General features: G+C 40.9%; 2 protein-coding genes across 3 annotated transcripts; both read right to left on the reverse strand.

Annotated features, from left to right (window-relative positions):
- Positions 1 to 877: 877 nt before the first annotated feature.
- manea (mannosidase, endo-alpha) lies at positions 878 to 4,214 on the reverse strand. Of its 2 annotated transcripts, none has more exons than XM_030045188.1 (5): positions 3,901 to 4,214; positions 2,997 to 3,633; positions 2,441 to 2,550; positions 2,184 to 2,260; positions 878 to 1,971 (listed from the first exon to the last, which is right to left on the reverse strand). In XM_030045188.1, the coding sequence occupies exons 2-5, from the start codon at positions 3,526 to 3,528 to the stop codon at positions 1,338 to 1,340; spliced, it is 1,353 nt and encodes a 450-aa protein (XP_029901048.1). In that variant the 5' UTR covers positions 3,529 to 3,633; positions 3,901 to 4,214; the 3' UTR covers positions 878 to 1,337. The 2 variants fall into 2 exon arrangements, with proteins under 2 accessions (XP_029901048.1, XP_029901047.1); XM_030045187.1 differs by having other exon boundaries at positions 3,895 to 4,214.
- Positions 4,215 to 5,576: 1,362 nt separating this feature from the next.
- On the reverse strand, positions 5,577 to 22,819 carry LOC115354161 (serine/threonine-protein phosphatase PP1-beta catalytic subunit). The gene is made up of 8 exons (XM_030044389.1): positions 22,721 to 22,819; positions 16,633 to 16,764; positions 9,472 to 9,702; positions 9,232 to 9,336; positions 9,002 to 9,073; positions 8,533 to 8,684; positions 7,677 to 7,811; positions 5,577 to 7,522 (listed from the first exon to the last, which is right to left on the reverse strand). Exons 1-8 carry the CDS (start codon positions 22,770 to 22,772, stop codon positions 7,418 to 7,420), a joined length of 984 nt encoding a protein of 327 aa, XP_029900249.1. The 5' UTR covers positions 22,773 to 22,819; the 3' UTR covers positions 5,577 to 7,417.
- Positions 22,820 to 23,097: the final 278 nt, after the last annotated feature.

Consider the following 23,097-nt stretch of genomic DNA (forward strand, 5'->3'; position numbering starts at 1 on the left):
AAAACTACAAAATTCATGCCAGACTAAAAAGGAGGGGGGAAATCATTCCACAAATACCAAGAGGCACTTGAGCTGCCTGATGCCCCACCATGATCATATATTAAACAGTTATGCTAATGTGGTAATTAATTTAACTAATTCATACATTACTTAGTAAGCACTTCCATGTCAACCTATATTTCTACATTGAGGATATTAATATGATCTTTTATCATACTGAATGTTATTGTGCAGCACTGGGGAAGTTCAGCTTTTCCTCTGTGTCTGTTTGTGCAGGTGCATCTGTTCATTCCATTTACTTTAAAGGGAGAATCTGTGGTGTACCTATAATGTTTATATCATGAGTTGTTGTGTTCACAAGAATGTGACTACAGACAGACAAACAGACAGACAGATGCCACCATAACCACACTGTTCCGCGCAGTATGGCTGTGGAATATAAATAGGTTGGTAAACTGTTGTAAACGAATTTGTTCCATTTTTTTCCTCCTTTGGCTTTTTGGGGTTTTGGGAGATTTTTTCTTGCTCATCATGAGGTTTCAGGTCAAGGAATGTCGCTTTGTTTTCTATAAACTGTGGCCCAGTAAAGCCCTTTGAGACTGTAAACAGTGATTTAGGGCTATAAATAAGGTTAAACTTGAAATTGGCTGGAATGTAAGACAGTGGGTTAGATGTCCAGGTGGGTTTACCCTCCTCTATATCGCAGGCCTGCCTGTTTGGATGGCCCAGCTGCTGCCCACTCATTCGCTTATTGCGTGAATTACAAATGATGATGTTTGGCTGGCTGATGCACTTTTCAAATATCTTCATTCATTCTGTGCCTGTTTGTATTGCGGTTCTGGAAGAGGGCTGAGTGGAGAAAGAAACTGAGGCAACAGCATTATACCATGTTTTATTTACTCTGTTTCCTTATGCAGTGAACAATTTATTGACTATTGTGGCTTTAATGTATTCACAAATTACACAGAGGCAAAACAGGCCCATGCACAGTTTAGGCTTGAAGTTGATAATGAAATCTGTAAGTGTATAAGAGAAATTTATCAAAGCCGCTCATTATTTTATGATCCAGAAATGCACAGTGCTGTGTAAACAAGAAGTAGTAGGACATTAATTAATGAACAATAAGTCATTCAAGTATGGAGGAAAAGGACATAGATCACTGCAGCCAAAATTAAAGTGGTTACTCACTCGTATTAAGCTTCACATTAATCCTTTGGCTTTGCCCAAACAATTATCATTTTCACACTTGTGAGTGCATTCTGCAACAACTTCATTCACATGTCTAGTGCACAATGTTTTCACCCATCTGTACATGTCTGCTGTGGTCCTTTATCAGATCAGTCTTGCCACCTCTTACGCTCTCCACCAAATATTGCACCCCATTTGCGAGTTATGTCCAGATAGACTGCTGGCTTGTTGGGCAAGTAGTCCAGATACGCAGTCTGGCTTGTTTTGGGAACTGCCATTTCTATCTGAGTCCCCTCATGCCACTCGTTAAAAGACGTTATAGAAATAAAATCAGGCCTTGCCTCTAAGGCGGCACTCAGTGCCGTTTCGTAGTATTTCCCGTTGATGCGGTTTCGAGTGTTTTGGAAGTTCCAGGGTCGAATGCTTGTGTCAATATAACCTGGGCCCACACTTGGAATGAATATCAGGTTGTTATCCTCACAGAAAGCTTTAATAGACTTCCAGTTGCGATGAGTGGACCCATAGGAAAACCCATTCGTGGCAAAGTAGGTATAGAGTCCATCAAAGCCAGCAGTTAAGATATCCCTCTTGTGCTTCTCCTCAACCAGCAGGGCGATGAAGATGGCATCATATGGGGTGTCCCTGATGCTGCTGCTTTCTGTGTGTTTCAGCAGCTTGGCCCACTGCTCAGAGTTCATCAGATACGAATCGTACACATAGAACAACGGAAGAAGCTTGCCAGTGTTGGTCCGATACCTGAAGAAGGCAGGGTGCTCTCCGTATCTGAGGGGAGCGGTTATCAAATAAACAACAAAAGGAAGAAATTAAAACAGCACGGGGTGGGAAATACTACAAGGAGCACTGTCATCATGTTCTTGATCTGAATCAATAACGTTGATTGTTCCTGCCTGAATGACGCTTTAGTGCTCCATAGTTATCTTGGTATTGGAACAACACAAGGAAATTAAATACTGCTTAAATGCCGTATTACTCACTTTTCAATGATGTACTTGACATTAGTGAACATATTGTCCTCATCTCTTCCTTTGTATGGCTCAATGTGAAAAGCCACCTGTATCATTAATGATGGAAACATAAATAGATAAACGATAGATGATAACAAACAGATGGCAATAAAAAAAATTGCTTTACATTCATGTTTGCACAGTATCATTAATCTTTAAAGAACACCATAGTATTTGGTCAGGTATTTATTATGAAACAAATACATTACTGGCATCACAATACAGACCTTAATATGGTATTTATGTGCCACATTCAGCAGCAAAGGCACAATGTCATCTGTCGGGTCACCGTTGTCATCCTTCATATTGGGAGGGTACCAGGAAAGAGCGATGACACCTGAGGATAAATGTAGACACATTTTTGATTGGGAAAATTACAAATACACACAAGGTCTTGATATCATATAGCCTACTATACTGGTAATATTATGCAATAGGTTTCCACTCACATAAAGTAGGTCTAGGGTGATATGGTTGACATCAGTATTACAATACTAAGGATATTCTGACAGATGTACATCACAGTGAATAATCAAACTGATATTCACTGCTTTGAACTGCATGTTAACAAAATTATGCAACTTTAAAATTCTACTGTCAATACTATTTCAATCCTCATTTTGTCAATTTCTCAACAAAATTACTTTCTTATGATCAATTTAGACAACTTGTAAGATATCCCAACATCATATCATCATGATATAATTCCACTAAAACATACTAATCAATAATACTGATATCTGCGCAGTCATAGTGTATAGTTTAGGTTAATGTCTGCATTACCAATTGCTGCTGTGCGCAGCTGCTGCATATGAGCCTCCATGACAGAGGGGTCTCTGGAGCTGTAAGCCCCCAGAGCTGGGTAGAAGCTGGCCCCAATGTCATCGGGTGGGCTGTGTCTCCCTTGTGGATACCCCTGAGCCACCTTGAGGTCCCAGTGTGGCAGCTGTGGGTGGTCCCAGTGAATGTACTTGCCATCGAACTTGGGGTTGCCATACCACGTGTAGTAGAAGGTGTGCAGGTTGTAGTTGGGAGGAGAGAACTTCCTCAGCGTAGCTTCTAGTTTCGCGTCTTTCTCTGACTGAGCAGAGTCATTCATGTTGGTCTGATCAGGTTTGGCTTGAGCCATGCTGTCTTTCTGAAACCGGGTGTCACTCCTCACACCTGCCCTGTTGTCTGGGGACAGCCTGAAACCAACCGGGCTGCTAAATGGAGAATCCTCTGGCGCAAATGACTTCAAAACCACTGTTATGATGAGTACCAGCAGCACTAAAACAATTAAGGTGACGCAAGATTTGCGCCTCAACCTTGCCATTCTTCAGATGGTGCTTGAGGCTACCCACAGTCCATTGCTGAGACAGGAGTGAGGGCCTGTTAGAGACAGTGCCACCGCAACTTGGCCACTGCACTGCTGCTCAGCCTAGCATTTGAGAAGGAAATCGAGAATAAAACACTGTAATTAGTAATAAGTAGACAGAGAGAGAGAGAGAGAGAGAGAGAGAGAGAGAGAGAGAGAGAGAGAGAGAGATGTGAATGAATGCAGACTATGCGGAAGTCAGCTCAGAGGGCAGCAAAACAAGCAGCCAATTACAGTTCACATTAGGCTCGCTGCTCTGTTATAAATATACCAATTCTGCCATGCATAGAGGAACATGTACATCAAACGTTAGATGAACTTCACCTGTACCGGAGCAGCCTACGTGCAGCCAACGATGAACTTCAGACCTGTCAACAACAGCCCAGCGGTTATAGGTCGATTTTCAACCGGATGCACGAACACGCTGTTTGACTCTCCATTCAAACGGGGCTCCTGTCTATGCCATTTGCAGCATTAAACACATCGCATCTGTTCGACTGGCGAGTATTTATTATCATTGCATATGATGACGGGACACAACCTCCACTTCGTGAATTGGCAAGCTGTGCAAGAACGGCACAACTGCTTACCGCAGATCTGCGAACAGCCCCCTGCACAATGCACACGAGCAATCATCCATCCATATTGTATAAAAGGTTGATGCTGCGCCCCGTCACGAGTCAACAACACGCACACAGCAGTTTGGACAGGGAGCCCGCGAACGGCGCCCCCGTCGGTTGGGAGGCTGCATTACACTGTCATGCAGCGTATGCAACCGTGTTATTCTGCAATGACTACACAAGAACACGCTTTTTTTTTTTTTGCATAAAAACAAAATAACCTCAATAACGGAACGACAGAACAAATCAAATCAAAACAATAAGCTCTAAAACTCACGCTGCTACTCCGCGGTAAGTGATGCAGACAAGAAATAATGAAAAACGAAGACTTGACAGGAGTAGCCTACCTATACTGTAAATTTGCACATTGCCCACATCTATGCACATTGTATACATCGAGGCACACTTTTTTTTTTGGGTGGGGGTGGGGTGGGTGGGTGCACATTGTTTTTTGCACATTGGGTACTTAGATCTTTAGATCTCTCGTGTCATCTTTTATTCTTTATTTTTTATTTATTTAATCTTGTACTCTGTGGATACTGCTGAAAACTGAATTTCCTTCGGGATGAATAAAGTATCTATCTATCTATCTATAGCATAAATTGCATTTAGTTGTAGCAGTATACTACTGTCTCATGCATCTCTTTATGTCCATAATGGCTGATCGTGTGGTGTGGTATATCACATTTCTGATGTCTTTTTTGTTGTCGTTGCTTGGCATTTTCTGTCAGAACATTGATTTGAAATATCCAACATACGTTATCAGTTCAGACAGGTTCACTTTACAGTCCACTCACAATGGAGGCCACAGTCTGTGGGCCGCAAAGGCCCTCTAGGCGGAGGAAGGATAAAGGTGACCCCGCAGCCCCTCGGCTCTCTCCCTGCCCTGAGATCCAGAGGTCAGCTGATGGAGCTGAAGCGCAGGTTAGACAGACATTCAGTCATGTTCACACTGGCTGCATATAACCTAACGCTAATTCATCCTTGTCTTTCTGCTTATCCCTTCCTAGAGTGACCTTATGCAGAAGTTGAGGCTGTGGTTCAGCTCCAGATGCCTCATCTTCTACATTCTCCTGCTGCTTAAGACAGTGCTGTGGCTCATCCTTACATGGACGCTGTCTCACCTCCACCTGGGCCTGCCCTGTTTCGTCCTGGTGTTGTGTTACTGGCTGTACAAGGAGCCACTTCAGGAAGCTTTGAACTGGGCTAAGAGGCGGCTGTGAGGAAGAGATCCACAGTATCAAATGACCCAGTGCGTCAACTGGGGACCAGTCAAGTAAAAGGGTCAAAATAAATGGCCATCCTCTGCCTTCAGTCCTATAACTGGCTGTACATACAGAGATAAACACATTTACACAGAAACTGCAAAAATGGAGGCAATAACAATTTTAGTTTCATCCATTTTATTCAATTTATAGACTTTCAAACCAACTTGTACAAATTGCAAAACAGCTTTTGGTAACACCTCAGATTTTTTTTCTTATTATCATTGTTAGGAAATAAATTAAGTGAATAAAAAGTAAACAATGTGAATAGAGTACATAGAAATACAACAGAAAGAATACAACGAAGAGCAAAAAAATGAGGCAACTGTTTCACACGATAAGTCTACTGCATCTCTTTTGCAGCAGACTGAAGCTGAACTGCCAACCAGGCTAATTGTTGGTAAGTAGACAATTAAAGTACCTCCTGATAGTAAAGATACAGCATCTTACGCTGGCTTTGTAAGTTGAAGCGCAACCTGGTCAGTCTGTTCTGAAATTTCACAAAATAGGATTCTGGTACTGGCGATTTTTTAACAGCAGGTGGCACTACTACCACAGTAATGCCAAAACCAGCTGCACCCACCCACTTCTGGCTCCTGTCAGTTTTCATATTTTGTACCTGAACAGATTGGGCGATGTAAAAGAGGGATGGCTGGCATTTTCCCTTTAAATCCTCAAAAACACAAACTTGACTCTCCTTCATGCTCCTCCACTTTATTAAAGGACTGCTGACTGTGTTCTGTACATGTGGCACTAAATGGTGCAGATACTGTAAAGCTTTTGTGGAGATTGCTTTTTGATTCTTATTCTTATTATATCAGTATTTTAATACTTTAAAGGGTTGGGCAAGCTGCAAATTTGCAGCCAATGCATTTCCTACCCTCATGGGCTTCTACATGGAAAAGGTCCAGACTAGCACAATAATACCATTAGCAGTTACTCTATTTATCCAATTTGATTATGCAGATATAATACTGACCATCCATAACTGTGATTCAAATTGGGTAAAAGGCCTGTGCATGGACTAATCACATATTAGATCAGTCAGTGTCTTTCACTGTAAATCAGCAGTACTGAAATTATCTTGATGAGGACCAATAATAAACAGATCCAGGACAACATCACAATCCCCTCTACGTGAGAAGCTGCATGTTGTAGTGTGGGTATGGATTCGGGGCCTGGGGAGCCATAAGAGAGTGGGGTTGATGTCCAGTGGGTGTTGTGTTCGGATGGTGCGTGTACACTGCCAGCAGCATCTGATTAAGCCTGTATGGTTCATTCAAGCCGGTCTCTGTTCACATTCTTTCCTTCACATGGAGAGGTGCACTTTCTTAGTGGTTAAATACATCAAATGTGCGTGTGCCCAAACACAGAATTGCAAGTACACGCACACACGCTATACTGTTTGAACTGTTAGCAATGTCAGAACTGCTGTAAGCGCGAGTTCGGCATAATGCTTACGTCTCAGTCAGCTGAAATGAAAAGCGCTGGGAGAATTCTCACTGCTTTAGGAGAGATCAAGGCAAAACAATGTTCAATATCCATTTTGTTTTTCGATGAAGAAATCAAAAAGAATTCCTCTAACTCACTCACTTCTCCCCTCTAGACAGAGGAGGCGTTTCTTTACACAACACAGAACCTCAGAGAACCTCAAATGGCATTGCAAGTAAAACCACAAATAGAATATTTGTTAATAATATCAAAAATACCAACAAACAGGCAAAAAAATAATACATCGATTGGTCACAGCAAATTTATGTACACATACATATTAAGAAAAGAGCTGTCAGTGGAGTTAGGGGGAGGGAGGGTTAATGGGGAAGAAAGAGGAGAAAGACTGGGGCAATTAGATAAGCCCTGTATATGTGCTATACAGGGGAGTAACTGGGGTTGCAGCGATGGATAGACAGGACGGATAGGGCGAAAAGGATGAAAAGGAGGGGGAGAGCCGAGGCTGTATGTTCACCTCTTCTTGGGGGCTTGGGCAGTGCGGGGTGGGGTGACAGGCCGACCAGAATTGACCCCGCCATACTGGTACTTGGCCTTCTTCTCTGAGGGCTTTAGGATCTTTGAAAGAGACAAGATAAAAGGTGAACAAGTGAGTGGTTTGTTTAAGATAAAGTTAGAGAAAGGCAGCATCTTTTATGTATGTAATCATGAACTTCAAAGGGTCTCCTGCATGAAGACATGAGGACATTTTTGTGTAACTGTGGGCATCTACCTGGAAAGAGCACATGAGGGATTCATCGACACTCATCATGCCGCCTGCATTGTCGAACTCCCCACAGTAGTTTGGAGCCGAGAAAAGTGTGACCAGTTGGCGTTTGGCAAAGAACTCATAACCATCCTCCACAACCTGTGAGAGGACACGTGATATTATTCCACCACCTCCTACAGCAATCGATACCAAGAAAAAAGATCTGAGCTACTTTCAAAATCCAACCAACCATGAAGGTTGAGTCTTATAAAACCACCTGGATCTGGATCAATATGAAACACCCAACGCACAACCAAAATATCTTAATCTGACAGAAATACAGCATAAAATTCTTAATAGAGAGGGGCATAACATTTGTGACTGCCTGTGGCACATGTTAATAAGCACACATAGATATTGCTTTTCTCCAATTTGCGTTTCTAACAGCAAATTATAAATATTATGAGTGACGCATGCATGTGTTTTGATAGACTGTGTCCAGATGCTAACTGTTCCACCAGATCACAGATGACTCAATGGGACAAACAATGTTGAAAGATGACAGCTATTTTTTGGCAGTAATTAAAGCTGACACTTTGAAGTTTCCGCTATGTCAGAATTGAGGATGCATGGGGAAAAAGGAAATAGGAAAAGAGGGAACAGGTTGGGAATATAAATGTAAGGCTGGCTCATATCTTCTTGTTGATCAGTCATTATTCATGCTAAAGAGGTACATCCTGATGGAAACAGTTTTTTACACATTCAACCACTGCTCTGCTACCATATTTAATATCTCAAAAACACACTGGTCCCTCATAAAAAAAAAAAGTGCTTACACCTAATTGCACAAAACATCCAAGCCTTCCCTCTCCCTAATTACCTGGTGAGCTCTACAGATGAGGTCCAGGTCATGGCGGTTGAGGAACTTGCTGACCACATCTGCCCCGAAGGTGAAAGACACACCGCGGTCGTTCTCTCCCCAGCCCTGCACATCCTTGTCTGGGTCTGACCACAGCAGGTCGCACAGCAGGCCTGAGACATGCACGGGGGCGGGGGGTTGAGAGGAAAGATGCAGAGACACGAAGACAGGATCACACAAAGCAGGACAAGAGTTGAAAGGAGAGTGAAGACAGGCAAGGGGGTAAGAATGTGCTGGAGACATTTCACTGCTGATGTAACCCAGACGATCTACTGCTGTAATAGTCTCATACAACACGAGCAAGAGACTCTGGGTCTGTTCATTCAAAGACGTTACATCACAGAGAAAATGTCAGGGAGAAATCAAAATGAATTGAAGAAGCTTTTATTATCAAAGTACATAAACACTCACACAGATACACAAACGATACCTGTATCAGGCACGTCTGTTGGCCTCATGATCCTGCGGATCTGTTCCATTGACTGCAAATCAGGCGACAGACCTGCAGTACAGAAAAAAAGGTCATTTTCCGTTGACTGATGGTGATGCTAGTGCCACAGATGCCTCTTTACTATATTAAGAACGAGGGTAACAAAAAGTGTCCAAATTTAAGTTTTGGATAAATAAGATCAAACAGTAAAGTATTTGAAATTCCTTCACCTCCATGGCAGCAGAAGATCTTCTCATCAATAATAGCAGCAATGGGGAGGCAGTTGAAGCAGTCTGTGAAGGTCTTCCACAACTTAATGTTGAACCTGCGCTTACCTGGTGGAGTACACAAAGACATACTATTTAAAACGTGATTAAATATGTGTTTCATGTGTGTTTGTGCACTGCAAATGTTCTAAAGAGGTACTCTCACTGAAACCTATCAGTGTTCATGAGTCTATTTCTACTCACACTCGTCATAGAAGCCGTAAATGCGGTTGATGGAAGCACACTCATGGTTCCCCCTGAGCAGGAAAAAGTTCTCTGGGTATTTTATCTTGTAGGCCAGAAGCAGACAGATGGTTTCCAGAGACTGTTTTCCTCTGTCCACATAGTCACCCAGGAAGAGGTAATTTGCCTCTGGAGGGAAACCACCATACTCAAACAGCCTCAGCAGGTCTGTGTACTGCCCATGGATATCACCTGAGGGGAGGGTGTGATGGGAAGGAGTTAATTCAGCAATTTGGGTGTGGTAAAGAGGACAGCTGGCTAAGAACAACATGATGATATAAAGTTGTGGCAATGAGAGCTACTAAGAGTTGAACAGAAATGAGAGATGACATTAAGAAAACTGGGCAAAACTGAAAAAGAGAGGGAATGCTGAAAGAGAAAGCCTACATAAAGTCCATGAAAAAATAGATAAATAAGAAAAATCATGCAACTTCTGCAGAGAGGAGAGAGATGTAGAAGTCACAAATTGATGCAGGCACAGGAATTAGTTCAAAAGGAAATACATTTTCTCGTTTACTCTGTTCCTGTTAACTCCTCTCAGTACACTGCAGCACATGTGGATTGGCAGGTACAGATGCCTGAGCACAGCTCTATAGGGCCTGTGGCTACAAGCTCAAGGACACATGCAGTCAAGCTATTGCTACTGCGACCAGATCAGTGCCGAGACCCACGGGAAATGAGCTAGAGGGCAAGAACGCTGACAATCCAGGCTATTCACATGAGCAAAGGATACACAGAAACAAACACAAACAAAGTTTAATATTAAACTTAAGGGTGATCTGAGGTCACCCTGTCCCTTTGCAGTATCAGCCAGCCAGCGATGAACTGGAAGCTTAGCAAAGCAGAGGAACTCAGCAGGGGAGCCCCCCTTCATAACCCGCCGAAGACCTGCTTCCTTTTATATCCTCTCGCACCAACTAAAGAGCTGCTCTAATTTGGGCTAAGTGCTCCAGACAGAGATGACTGCAGAGAGCCTCTCCAGATATGCTAAGACAATAATAACAGGCTTTATCATTGCCAAGATAGAATGGAGATTCACATGCCAATTCATTTTTACAACAACTCTTCATTACAATGTGGCACCAAACGCAAATCAGACTGAAATAATAGGCCTTGTTTAATTGCACAGCAGTTTGGCCCTGAGATTAGAATGGCCAACGAAAATTGCAACTTTTAGTCTTGAGGGTGAATGGTATGACCCTCTATTTTGTGATGTCTTCCAGTGCTGTGGGCACTGAAACCCAAACCACACCCACACCATTGGTACTGAAATATGCCTGTAAGCCTACATTTATTTATGCATTTTAGGAGGGTACGCAAAAACACACATCTCCATGCAAATGAACAATTAAGTTGGTGGCCTATAAATCCTGTTTTGTGTTCTTGTTGGAGGGTGAAAAGTCTGTAGTCCATAGAAAGCATGAATCCAATACCTTACAAAATTGAGGTACTTTTTACCTAAAGAGGGGTGTTATATTTGTTTCTTCTCAGTGAGGGGCCTGCCCTCTCACAATGAAATGTAAGGTAAGGGTGAATAATTTAGACAGTCTGTCCCTGCAGTGTCACAACAGCCCTGAGAATAGCAGGGCAAAGATTTAGGGTTTACACAGAGCAGCAGAGGAGGGACAGGGCCCAAATAAAGAAGCTCAAGTTGCAGGTAGCGTTATAAATAAGCAAGACCTGATTCACGAAGACAAAAAATATACAGGTGCCATGTTGATAAAGTTTTAGAGTTCTAGGATAATAAATACACAATACACCTTACTCGCTTTTTCTATTCATGATCCACACCAAGCATGGTTCATAAATGGTTATTTATGGTCAAAGTATAAACCATAAATATCTGCAACCATGCTGAAAATGCCAAGATCCTCTGCACCAAATGAACAAGCCAGCAGGTATTAGTTAAGCAGGATGAGCAATAATGAAATATACAAACCAAAACAAAATAAAACAAGAAATGACAGTTCTTACATTTCCTAGGCATTTGGAAACTGGTACTAGCGTAATTAAATTGTAATCCTTTGTACTGTTGCATGCCCAAATATCCTATTTAACCAGTTAATCAACTTGTTCAAATCAGTGTAGATGGCATTTCAGAGAGAGTGAACGAATACTTGAGAGATTTCATTTGATTTTATTTCATTGCAAGTTTAACAAAATAACAGTGAACCTTGTGTCGGAGCTCAGCTGAAAAACAACACATTTCAAGAGATGTGGGCAAAGGATGTGGGCATATCACACCTCATGATGCACACATCACCCAAAACTGAACCAGAATTAGAGAGTGATATAAATAAATGCTCCCCTTTAGCCAGAGGCCCACATCAGATAACTAGATGCTTACCCATGGGCTAGATCTAGAGGAAGGGTTTTTTCTGACCAAAGGACTACTAAGTATTTCCTTATCGAAACAAGATGTAAAAAAAATAAAAAACAAACAGGAAAAAAACTGAGGTGGCTAATTAATACAGCTACCAGCCAAATGCCGCTACTTTACAGCTGAGGTCGTTAAGGTTGTCTTCTTTATCAGTTCCTCTGTCGGTGTCCATCATTTTAAGTGCTATCACAGTATATTAAGTTCCTTGAGGAGTCGTTTGGGCCCTAATTACATTCTCTTCAATCAGTGGCCGATTTGAAACTCATTTTCCTTTCATTCGGTGCCCGCAAGCCACAAAAATGTTTGACAAATTGCTTTATTTCCCTTTATGTGTTTGGGTTGAGATCAATGTCTTCCTATCACCAATCAATCATACAAGCTGTAACTCTGTAAGTGTAACTGTATGCCTACATCTCTACAAACCTGACACTGCAAATATTACTCTTACTGAGAGGCTCAAAATGCATACACACACAAACACAAACAAGGTGTATACTTTTGACCTTTCTTCAGTTAATCTGACAGCTCCACAAGGCAATTCAAGTTTGCACTTATTTCAACATCTATTAGTGCTAAAGTACCATGGTTAAATGATAACCCTGATTATATGTGTATGTAGTCTAACTGCAGCTGCTAATTATGATAACTGCCTCAATGATTTGAGTAACAAAATAATCTTTACTATTTTCAAATAGGATTTGTCACTGCACAAGGAACATAACATTTTCAAACAAAGAAAATGTATTATTCCATTATTATAAGTGGAAAATAGGGAAAGTACATTCAAGCATTTTTCTCACCATATTAAAATCATGTTGCAATGTGACATTACATTCATTGTGATCAAAAAACAATTTTGTATGTGCAAAGCTGTTTAAGGCCAATGTATGCCAGTAGCACAAAGGTTAACATTTGAGAGAGAGGAAAAGCAAAACCTGATCCATTTGGCATTAGTGAATAATTAAAGGCAAACATTGTCTGGTGTGCATGGAGTCAGTATCAGTGTACTGCAAGCCTGTCATCACAGTTGTGGGTTAAAGGCAAGTAATCAGCCTGAGATTGGACGTTGAATAACAAAACAAAGAAAGCAGAACAAAACGCCAGAGAAACATCACAGAGATATAAACAACAATGCCTTAAACTCATAGATAATTTATAGCATTAGACCTTGACTAGGTGTATAGTCCATGGAGGAAGTTGGTATTTAGAGCTTTTAAAATTCCATGTCACCCATAAAGAATAACACAGCTCTCTCTAATTAGCGAACATGCAATTTGATATGACAAATGTTATCAAGTCAAGTTTGCAAACCTATCAAATGACTATCAGCAGTGCTTCTCATGGTTACATCTATTTAAAATACATTTGAGGCTGACAGATGGTTTAAGAGTTGATAACAATCCTACAAAGTATAACTGTATGGGCAAAACCTTGCATGAAGAGTGCTGCAAAATAAACAAAATACAGGCCTGCACATATAGGCTTGCTTGCGAGCATGTTTATGTTGGACTGGTGCATAAATTAAGCAGTTCACAGAGTGAGAGTTGTGTACAAGTTGCAACACTTCGCTGGAGGAAAGAGATAAAGCATGTGGGAGTTTGCAGAGATGTACTGGAGCTACTAAGAGATAGAGATAGCGCTTGTTATTTCAACCGTTGCGGAGCTGAGCTGTCACAGTGTGGTGAATGTGCAGCTGTATGTTCCAGTTGGGTCTGTATGTGTGTAAGAGGTGATGCACAGACTGTGTGTATATGTGTGCTCTCCCTCCATGCATCATCCAGTGCCATACATAGGGGCAGAGGAGTCAACAGTGACTTAATATTGCCTAAGTAGTGTTATCCAGTTTGGTTACATAAGTAAATTCCTAGCAGCATCAAAGCGGTATATTGTTGCTCTGGGGAGTGGAGATGAGGCTGTAAGGAGTGGGAGCCTGCTCTTCACCCACCCGACCTTTGAAGTTAGACCCCCCTCCCATCATGCCTGGCCAGAGAATGCATGACAGCACTCCGGTACTGAAGGACATGGATTCAATTGGAGATGACTCATTGTGAGCACGGCACTATAGAACCTGTTCATCATGTATGAAAGTGGGCTGTCACCCTGAAATTTGCTTTGTCAGTAGATACAGTAGTCCAAAAGCACACATGCCATTTAAACAATACCATATGAGAGAGAGTGCTATACTGAATATCAGCACAGCTATGATTTGGTCGTAGATAATCAGCATATTCAGTATTCAGTACAACAGCATGACCTCAAATGTGACATTGCTTTTATACAATATTTTTACAAATGGCACCATTTATCAGTTAAAAGTACTATGCGTCAACAGATTATGAGATATTTATTTAATCAATTTTCAGCTCCGCTAACGAAAATAGTTCCATGAGAATTCAAGCTTCAGCTGAATTTAATATAAACGATTTCTCGACCGCAAGCTAGCTTGCCTGGAGGTTTCCACCGCAGCATCAGCTCATTGTACTTTTTGCCCAGAAAGCTCCCTGTAAGGCAGCGCCTTCTTCACTTCATCTTAACCAGACCCACAACCCCAGCCTGGGAGGCATCACTGCCACTGTCAGGGCAAAAAAATGCTGAAAGCAGGTATCCAGGCTTCTATCCTGCCCCTCGTCTTCTTCTGGCCACTCATAATTTAACTCCAATGTTGATTTTGAAAACGTGTCTATCTTTGTGCGATCTCAGTGCAAATTCAGTTATAATATAAACTGAGGTAGTTCATGTAAACAAAAATTATTATGGAACATTTGTAAAATTAAGTGATGCAGCTAATAAGGCAACATTAATAGGCAATAATACTGCCTAGTATTTGTGCCACCAAATACATTCAATATTTATTTGTGCATGTTGAGGCCCAAAGTAGGACTTGTTTTTTTCCACGAGCACACTGAGTACAGTGACAGCCCCAGCTCCCTCTACCAGGGCCTGTGGTGTGTGTGTGTTTGTGTGGTGCAGGTTCCTGTTGGGGTGGAGCTGGGGGGGCATCAGAGAAATCAGGAACAACTGTCTACTGCAGCCAAAAGGATAAAGACCAGCCAACCCTTGGAGCCATGGGGAATTTTTTTCTCTCACACCTTACTGTTTCTTTTGGGCTCTGTCCATGTTACTGATTTATATTCTACACCCAGCATGTACTTCACTACATCTTTCACACATCCACTCACTACACCACTGATGTTACGGACTTTCACACTTCATTTGATGGATTTTTCTCAAATAATTATTTTTGCCTCCTGTATTTCCCCTTTGTTTTGACCAGTTGAGCCACGGTCATAACAGCACCCAGGGCTGTGTATATATCATCGGACTTCAATGATGGACTGAGTCTAAGACTATGTGACTTTTTCATGGGGCAATGTTCCTTTTTTTCCAACAATATACATTTTTCTTTTGTAATGCAGCCAAAACAACAAAGTCCTTGGTTAAGAACAAAGCTCAGGCTGTTCCATGGAGTAAAAGAGATGAGTCTTAAGTGACACATACACACACACACACACACACACACACACACACACACACACACACACACAGAGACCTGCAGCTGAGAGGTAGTGAGCAAACCCATTTCTCCTCACTTTTAACTTGTTTTGAGTCAGTAAAAAGTGTGGTGAGGCTAATTTAGTGTTTTTGAGCACAGTTATAAGGAAAATGTGATGAACAATCCTCACTGTCACTAAAAAAGTATAAATGTGTATTTAGGATACTTTTGGCTACTGTTATGACTTGTACCTTTACATATCAGGACTAAGAAAACTATGTTGAAAACAAAAGACAGATGAACAAATGAGTGCTAACACTATTATTATTAATTGTAGTGGTGATTTGCATATGGTTGTCTATGTTTCTGAAAATTACGTGTCAGAAACTGAAAATGCAACAGATGAAACCTTCTGTCCTCTACCTAACCCTCCTGTACCTTTGACAAAAAGGTACAGACCCAATGACAAAAGGTACAAACTTTGTACCTTTTTTTCTGAGAATATATTATGACTTATCAGAGGTAATAAAATAATTCATTGACCTTGCCGATATCCAGTGCAGTTCGTTCAACCAAATATTCATTTTACCGACGACAAAAAGAGTTGCTGTCTAGCACACACCATAACAAGCACATGCCAGTAATTTGGAGCATTGAATCATGATTTTCCCTTTTGTTTTCACAATACGAGGTTCTGCCAGACTGGGTAAATTGCAACAATAGCAAAGCTTCTTTCTCCCACGCTGCCACAGTGGTCTAACAAAGTGAAAAAAATAGCATGGAGATGCTTGATAGTAGCCTACAATATTCCTAACATCAATACACCAATCAGATTGAGGGGAACTGCCTGTGCTGAAACAATAATTTCAGTTTAAAAACAGCTGGAGAGAAGACAAGAACAGGCTATCTGGGTGACAGACGGTATTTGTGGAAAGCAGTGAAATGGGTATTTTCAATTATTTTCAGAGATTACACTTCTGACTTTCTCTCCTGTGCTTGTAAATCTTTCAATTTGGGAGCGCTTTTGTGTCTTAGAAGAAATGTCACTGTAGAGCCCTGCTTAGCCCACAGAGGAAGAGCAAAGAAAAGAGAGAGATACAGATGAAAAACAAGAGCAAAGAACAGAGAAGAAAAGACAATATAAGGGGAAATCTGAGAATGAAAAATCCCACAAATAATAGAAACTGAAAAATAAACACAAGATGGAGGGAGATGACCTAGGACAAGGACAGAAACAACCAGCACTGACCGCAGATCTTAAGGGGAGCCTCAAGCTCCAGCAGAATGGGCTGGCTGAGGAAGATCTCCCTGGATTTGATGCAGAGCCCCCGCACCTCTGCCTCGGTCATCTGGACTATCTTCCCTGGGCGACATCCCCGCACTGGAGAGATGAAGAGGGAGAGAGAGAGAGACTGTCATTGTTAGCAATGATTGTTATCGTCATTGCCATTGTTACTGCAACAGCGCTGGTAACCTACAACACCACAATCATCATCAGAATGAGGCCTTGATTACAATCATGTTCCACAAAAACCACATATGCACTTATGGCACAAATTATTGTTATATAATCTCAACTGTTGAAAAGTACAGCTGAGTTGTATGGTGCCTCTGTAGCTTAATGCCGCTTAGCCTCAGCTAAACTTACGAAATCCCACACGATAAAGCTACTGCTGGGACTATGAGAACAGCTCGCTTCAGGACTGATGTGGATTTATTGGCTGTGTAGTTGTACTGTTAGCCTCAGCCTACTTCTGGATCTCTGCAATAGTTCAGTGAGCAGATTTATGTTAAAATTGCAAATTCTGGCTACACTCAGCAGCTGAAATAGTCAGAGACGCTGTATGTCGAAGCCAAGATTAGAACATGTGGACAGTTTTCTTCATTATAACCTTACAGCTGAAATCTATGGCCAAAGTTAATGTTCTGTCTAATTTCAAAAACCAGCAGTGCGGGATGAGCTGAATTTATGGTGTCATTATTGTATGGTATATTTATCTACTGTCTACATAAAGATAGACTGCCTTTCCAACGAACGTACTGTTCTCGACATATAAAGACAGCTGTCTAGTTTCTGTTGTGAGCTATACAGAGTTCTAAATTATAGATTTCCCTTTTATCGATTTTGTCATGATTACCTTCAGTCTGCACAATATATTCTCAATAATGGCAGCCTTCAAGTAACACAGCTAAACAAGGCTAAAGTACAAATTAAAAAAAAAAAATAGACTGAGGAAGGAGGAAGGTTCTCAGTCATCCAGGTCATGATTATGCAAGGAGAGTTGAATTGAGTGCACCTTTGTAGATTTTTGAAGATGTTTCACTTCTCATCCAAGAAGCTTCTTCAAGATGGCTTCTGTAAGATGCAGTGAAATGTCCTCAAGAATCTGCAAACAAGTCCAGTTGCCCTGGATTCAACTCTCCTAGGACATGCTGAGGAGTGTTGTAATGTCAAGAGTGACTAATTTGTTATCAAAACATTGATGGCTGCAGTTTCTCAGCATACAACCTATCATAAGAGCACAAGAAGATGAGCAACTGATGGAGGTAACAATAGTGATGAACAAATTCATGACTGAGGAATTATGTAATAACTGCCCATTTTAGTATTGCCTTAAAGCTACCCACCCACTGCAATGTAGGACAGACAGGCCTAGTGAAATGACTTCCTGCTGGTCAGTCAGTTAGTTCCCTGTACGTGCTTTCCTCTGTGCCTTTTTGTGTCCTCAAAAGATGACAAAATACAGAATGTCATCAGAAGAAGCAGGTTAAGATAGACTAACTTATGTACAGCTTGTTGTGCATGTGTTTGTGCATAAACACACACAGCATACACAGTGTGTACTTTGGCACTGTCTCATCAGCCATGTAATCCAACTATAAATCTGAGAGGAGTGAGTAAACGAGAGGAATATGGATGGTCACAAGCTGTAATTGTGTGTAAAAAAAACAAAAAACAAAAACAAAATAAAGCTCAACTACTCTAAATGAAGTGTAGCTACACACGATTAATTTCACACAATCAATTTTCTTATCATCCGTCTATCTGCACCGCTTCCCAAATACTGAAAAGTGCTGCTGTGTTGGGCACAAATGTCTTTTCACTACACAGCAAGGCTATATCAGGACTGAGCCAGCCAAGTTGGTTGTTTGGGCTGCTTTAACACTGAAGCCATCACTGTTAGCATTTCTGTAGGCTGGAGCTTTAAAAAGTGATTAGGTTCTTAAGAACATTGAGGGGCAAAGGCTAAAATGAAGCAATGGCAAACCACTGTGTGTGTACACACCTGTCTAGAGAAAGCAGCACAGTGTTCCAATAAGGCTCAATTCCACTGAATAAGCAGTCTCAGACAGACACTTGGCTTCTTCTCAAATCCAAATTTTGCCAGACAGCAAAACATAGGGTAGGTTATTATATAATGATGAGATGCATAATGAAAGGTAACACTTTTCTTAACAGCCAGGTGAAGAAACTCACAAGAGAGACTGCGTGTTCAGTCCTTTAAGATGGTATCACTTAAGAACCAAAATGAAAAACATCAAATCAATGTGCATAAGACTCTTAAAGACTAACTGGTTTCTGTTAAATCTAGATATACACTGTGCACACCAAAATCAGACAGAGCTTTGCAGGCAGCTAAAAGTACCCTTCTGAGAGCCAATATACTGGCTCTTTTATTGAGAGGCCACAAACCACAAGAACACAAAACTACCAAAATAAAAGAAACACCTGCATAAATGAAGGATACAAGCATTTGAAACTCTGGTTCTGGTGTCTGTTAAATTAAAGGGTGCACTTTCTTGGAATGGTAAGATCCACTCAAGCCTTTCAAACGGCGTTTCTTAAAAGCTCTCAGACCAGGATCAAATGAGAAATTTATTTTCCTTCTTTTAAATCACAGAACTGTGGTTTAAAGTAGGAAGTGACATTTTCAATTATTTTCACAAGTTGTACTCTTAAATTATTTTTTCACTGGACACAGTAAAGGCCTGCAGCACCACACCAACGGCCCATATGGGGCTCTAACCCATGTGTAACACACTAGTTGTTTTTTACAGGGCAAACCACTGAGTACAGAGCTATTTTAAATGAGTGTTTATATTGTATGATGCAAAACACATTGATGTAAGACGCTTATGATATGTTAATGTCCATTTCAAGTAGTCATGCCATATGTGGTTATTTTCTTTCTTCTTCATAATCATGAAAATAACCAGAAACTATTGCCATGCTACATCAGCTCACAATGAAAGCAGTCACTTATTGCCACTAGCACTATAAACAAATCATTTTTACAGATCCAAAAATATTGTATTTAGTAGTATAAACAGCAAAGCAAAGCACAGCAAATTTATTTTTTTCTGATTTCTGTCACATTCATGTGTGGAAGTATTTTTCCAGTGCTACTGCAACATTATGTTAACAATGATCAAAAAAAAAAAAAAAAAAAAAAAATCACATTCAATTACATCCTGCTCAGCAACATTATCTAGTCATTAGTCCACAAGCAGGCAATCAGCAGGTCACTATGGATGATAGTGAGTCCATGTAAGTACCCTGTGGTGCCAAGAAGACTGCACAGTCACTAGTGGCTGAGTGATTAACACTGTAGCGAGCAGCCTGTCATGATGTGTCATTTGTTATTATTCGTTTGAGCTTGTGAGCTTGTGTCAAGTTTCAGGAGAAGACCTGTGACTAAACACACAAATCAGATATGGTTCAAATATGATAACATGAGTAAACAGCAATTCAAAGAGTGGCAGTGCAAGTGCGGCATATGAAAGATTCAGGTGCAAAGTCTAACCCTGCATTTGCACTGCTGATCACACACGATCAACCGGTCACCGGAGGTTCATTATTTTGCCGTAGGGCTGAGCAAAGAAGGAAACTTAGCTGATTTGTGAACGATCAACAAGCTTTTCGGCTGATAAAAGTAGTTGGCCATGAGTGAACTTTTAACAACCAGCATCTAGCCGGATTTCCGCCCTTGCTTGTGTTTCTACCAAATGAAAGACAACAGGCATAAAACTCTCAAACTGATCGAAGTAAATACCGGCCTACTTGGAAAATAGCTGTATCCATTGTAGGGTTGTTGTTGGGTTCTGAAGTCTCAGTTTTATTTTTTAATTAATGTTACATAATTAGCTTTCACCACCCTGCTATGTTGACTCATCCCAACTATGTAACATTATAAAACAGAATACCAAATTATAAAAACTTTGAAGCTGCACAACAAGGCCACAGATGTAATCTGAGGACCTTGCACTTTTCAGTCAGCCAGAATGAGAGAAACACGTCAACCAAGGTGCACATGGTGTGAAAACTGGTTGAGATCAGTGTTAATTTTGTTGACTAAAACTATGACAGAAAGTATTTGCCAACAACACATGAACATTTGTCATCAAAGACTATAACAAAATATTATGTCATTTATAACAAATAAAAGCAAGATAAAACTGCCACAAAATGACAAACGAAAACACTTTTCTGGCCTCAGTTTGGAAGTCATTAGTTTGCAACAAGCACAAAGATGCAAACCAGTGAATTACACAGATCTAACTAATGAGCTGGACACCTAAACATATCTGCACAATATGTGTACCTCAGCTTGCTTTTGGGATGAAAAAAGAACAGACATATGGACAAATTTTACTTTTGATATTAAGTACAGTATAATAACAAAAGCTAGAAAATACCAAAGGCTACAGTGAACAGTGTAGATCAAGTTAGGTGTAGAAATCACCAATGAATAATTTATAAGGAACTGACAAAGAACTGTTTTTATGAGTCAGTTGAATTAGGCTAAAACTTAGTTTTCATCGACTAAAGCTAATAGTTTTTATCTACTAAACTAGACCAAAGCTAACAAAATTCAAATGGCCAAACCAAAATACCTAAGACTAAAACTAAACCAAAACTGGCTGACAAAATTAACACACATTGAGATTTCATTTCCCAGCAAGCTGCATCAAAATTCCAAATGCTAGTATTTCATATGTTGGAATGGCATCTCATCTTCCCAAGAAAAGCCACATGCCAGTGGAGACTACGTCAAGGAGTGCTGAAGATGCGTTGGTGGGGTAGCCTGACTCAACAGATATCTCACATGGGAAGGGCAAATTAACTTTACACTACAGAACCGGTGGTAGACACCAGTCAGTACAAGAGTCTACCCCCACCCCCCAAGTTCATTTTGCTAACCCAAAACCTGGCCCTCGCACCTTGACAAATTAGATCTAGTTATCCCATGTGGATGCAATACATGCAGAAGACTCGACAATCCCCTTAGTGTTGAACTGGCCTGTGATTCACACAAGATTTCTTTTTTGCATCTATCACAACTTCACAATGCCTTCAATATATTTCCTGTGTGCTCACAGAGACTAATGGCAGCTCTCGTCTGCGTTTCTTTTCTTATCTGTATAGCCACATACAGAATAGTATATGGGCCTTGTGTGCAGTGACCGTGTCAAGTACAAACCCAGTGTGGAAGCCAAATAAGGTCCAATTACTTTACACAGAGAAACCACTAGCTATTAACTGATTAATTAGCTCGGGTGTAGTGATGTCAGGTGACGGGCTGAGGCATTTATTAGTGTTTTAGATTGTTCTTAACTCCGAACGGAATAGCCCTCTCAATAATATGAAGCTGACTATATAATCTATATTGCATACCAACAATAATGTTTAGGATTGACAAAGCATATGTGTCGTTTTATCTGTAAAAACTAATCGTGTCAAGGGCAGAGGGGGCAAAAGAGGTGTTGTCACGTTAGTCAACGAATATTGGGCGCCGTTGATGCTAACGCTACGACACTATATTTAACGGTACTTTCACTGTCAAACAAAATGTAATGTTGGACGCAAGACAAAATGCTGATTTCAAATGTTTTGGTGCTGAATCCTCAGCCCCAACCCCTGCATACCAACCACGCAAAATTCGGCAAAGAAATGAACATGGAAAAAAAAAATGTGGATACCACGCCAACGAGACACAAAGTTGAATTTACATGCCGAAGTAAAGCAAAATAAAGTCAAACACTATGTGAGAAGTAAAGTAATAGGATGAATGCTAACACAGGAGAAAATGTAGGCGTTCACTGCTGACTGACTGTTTATAAACACGGCAGGCTAACGTTAGCCAAAGCTAGCCGGGGCGATACAACGTAAGATTAGCTAACCTTAACGCTACTAGCCAACACTGCCTGAACTGAAACGGCTCGGCGTATTTTCTTTGCGAAACAACCGTGGTAACGGCAGAAACGTCTCCAGACCCGGCTTAGACGACCGCAAAGAGCTAGCTGATGAAACATTAGGGATGGTCTAAATTGTTCACCTTCCAGAAGCCGAGAGATGATGCTGTCCACGTTCAATTCACCCTCCGCCATCTTCAATCTGATGTTTCACAATGTTGGCTCGGTCGATTCCCCCGGCGGACGCCAGGAGGAGCTGTTGCGTCGAGAAAAGTTTGTTGACTGCCCGATGAATTACTGTGAGCAAAACAATAATAATCAAAGATGGTTTTTTTTACACTTTACCCAGCTTTTTATTTGTGTGGTGGATATTACAGTTTTTGCTGAGTAATATTAGATTGATGTTAGTTGTTAGAGGACTGGGTCTTATGATGAAAAGGGCATAAATGTGTGTTTTTCAGACAATAAGTATAGTTTATAATAGTGGTTGATTATCTTATGGCAATCCCTGACTAGAGGT

Source organism: Myripristis murdjan, chromosome 22 (genome assembly GCF_902150065.1).
Source record: "Myripristis murdjan chromosome 22, fMyrMur1.1, whole genome shotgun sequence".
In the NCBI taxonomy this organism is placed as follows: domain Eukaryota; kingdom Metazoa; phylum Chordata; class Actinopteri; order Holocentriformes; family Holocentridae; genus Myripristis; species Myripristis murdjan.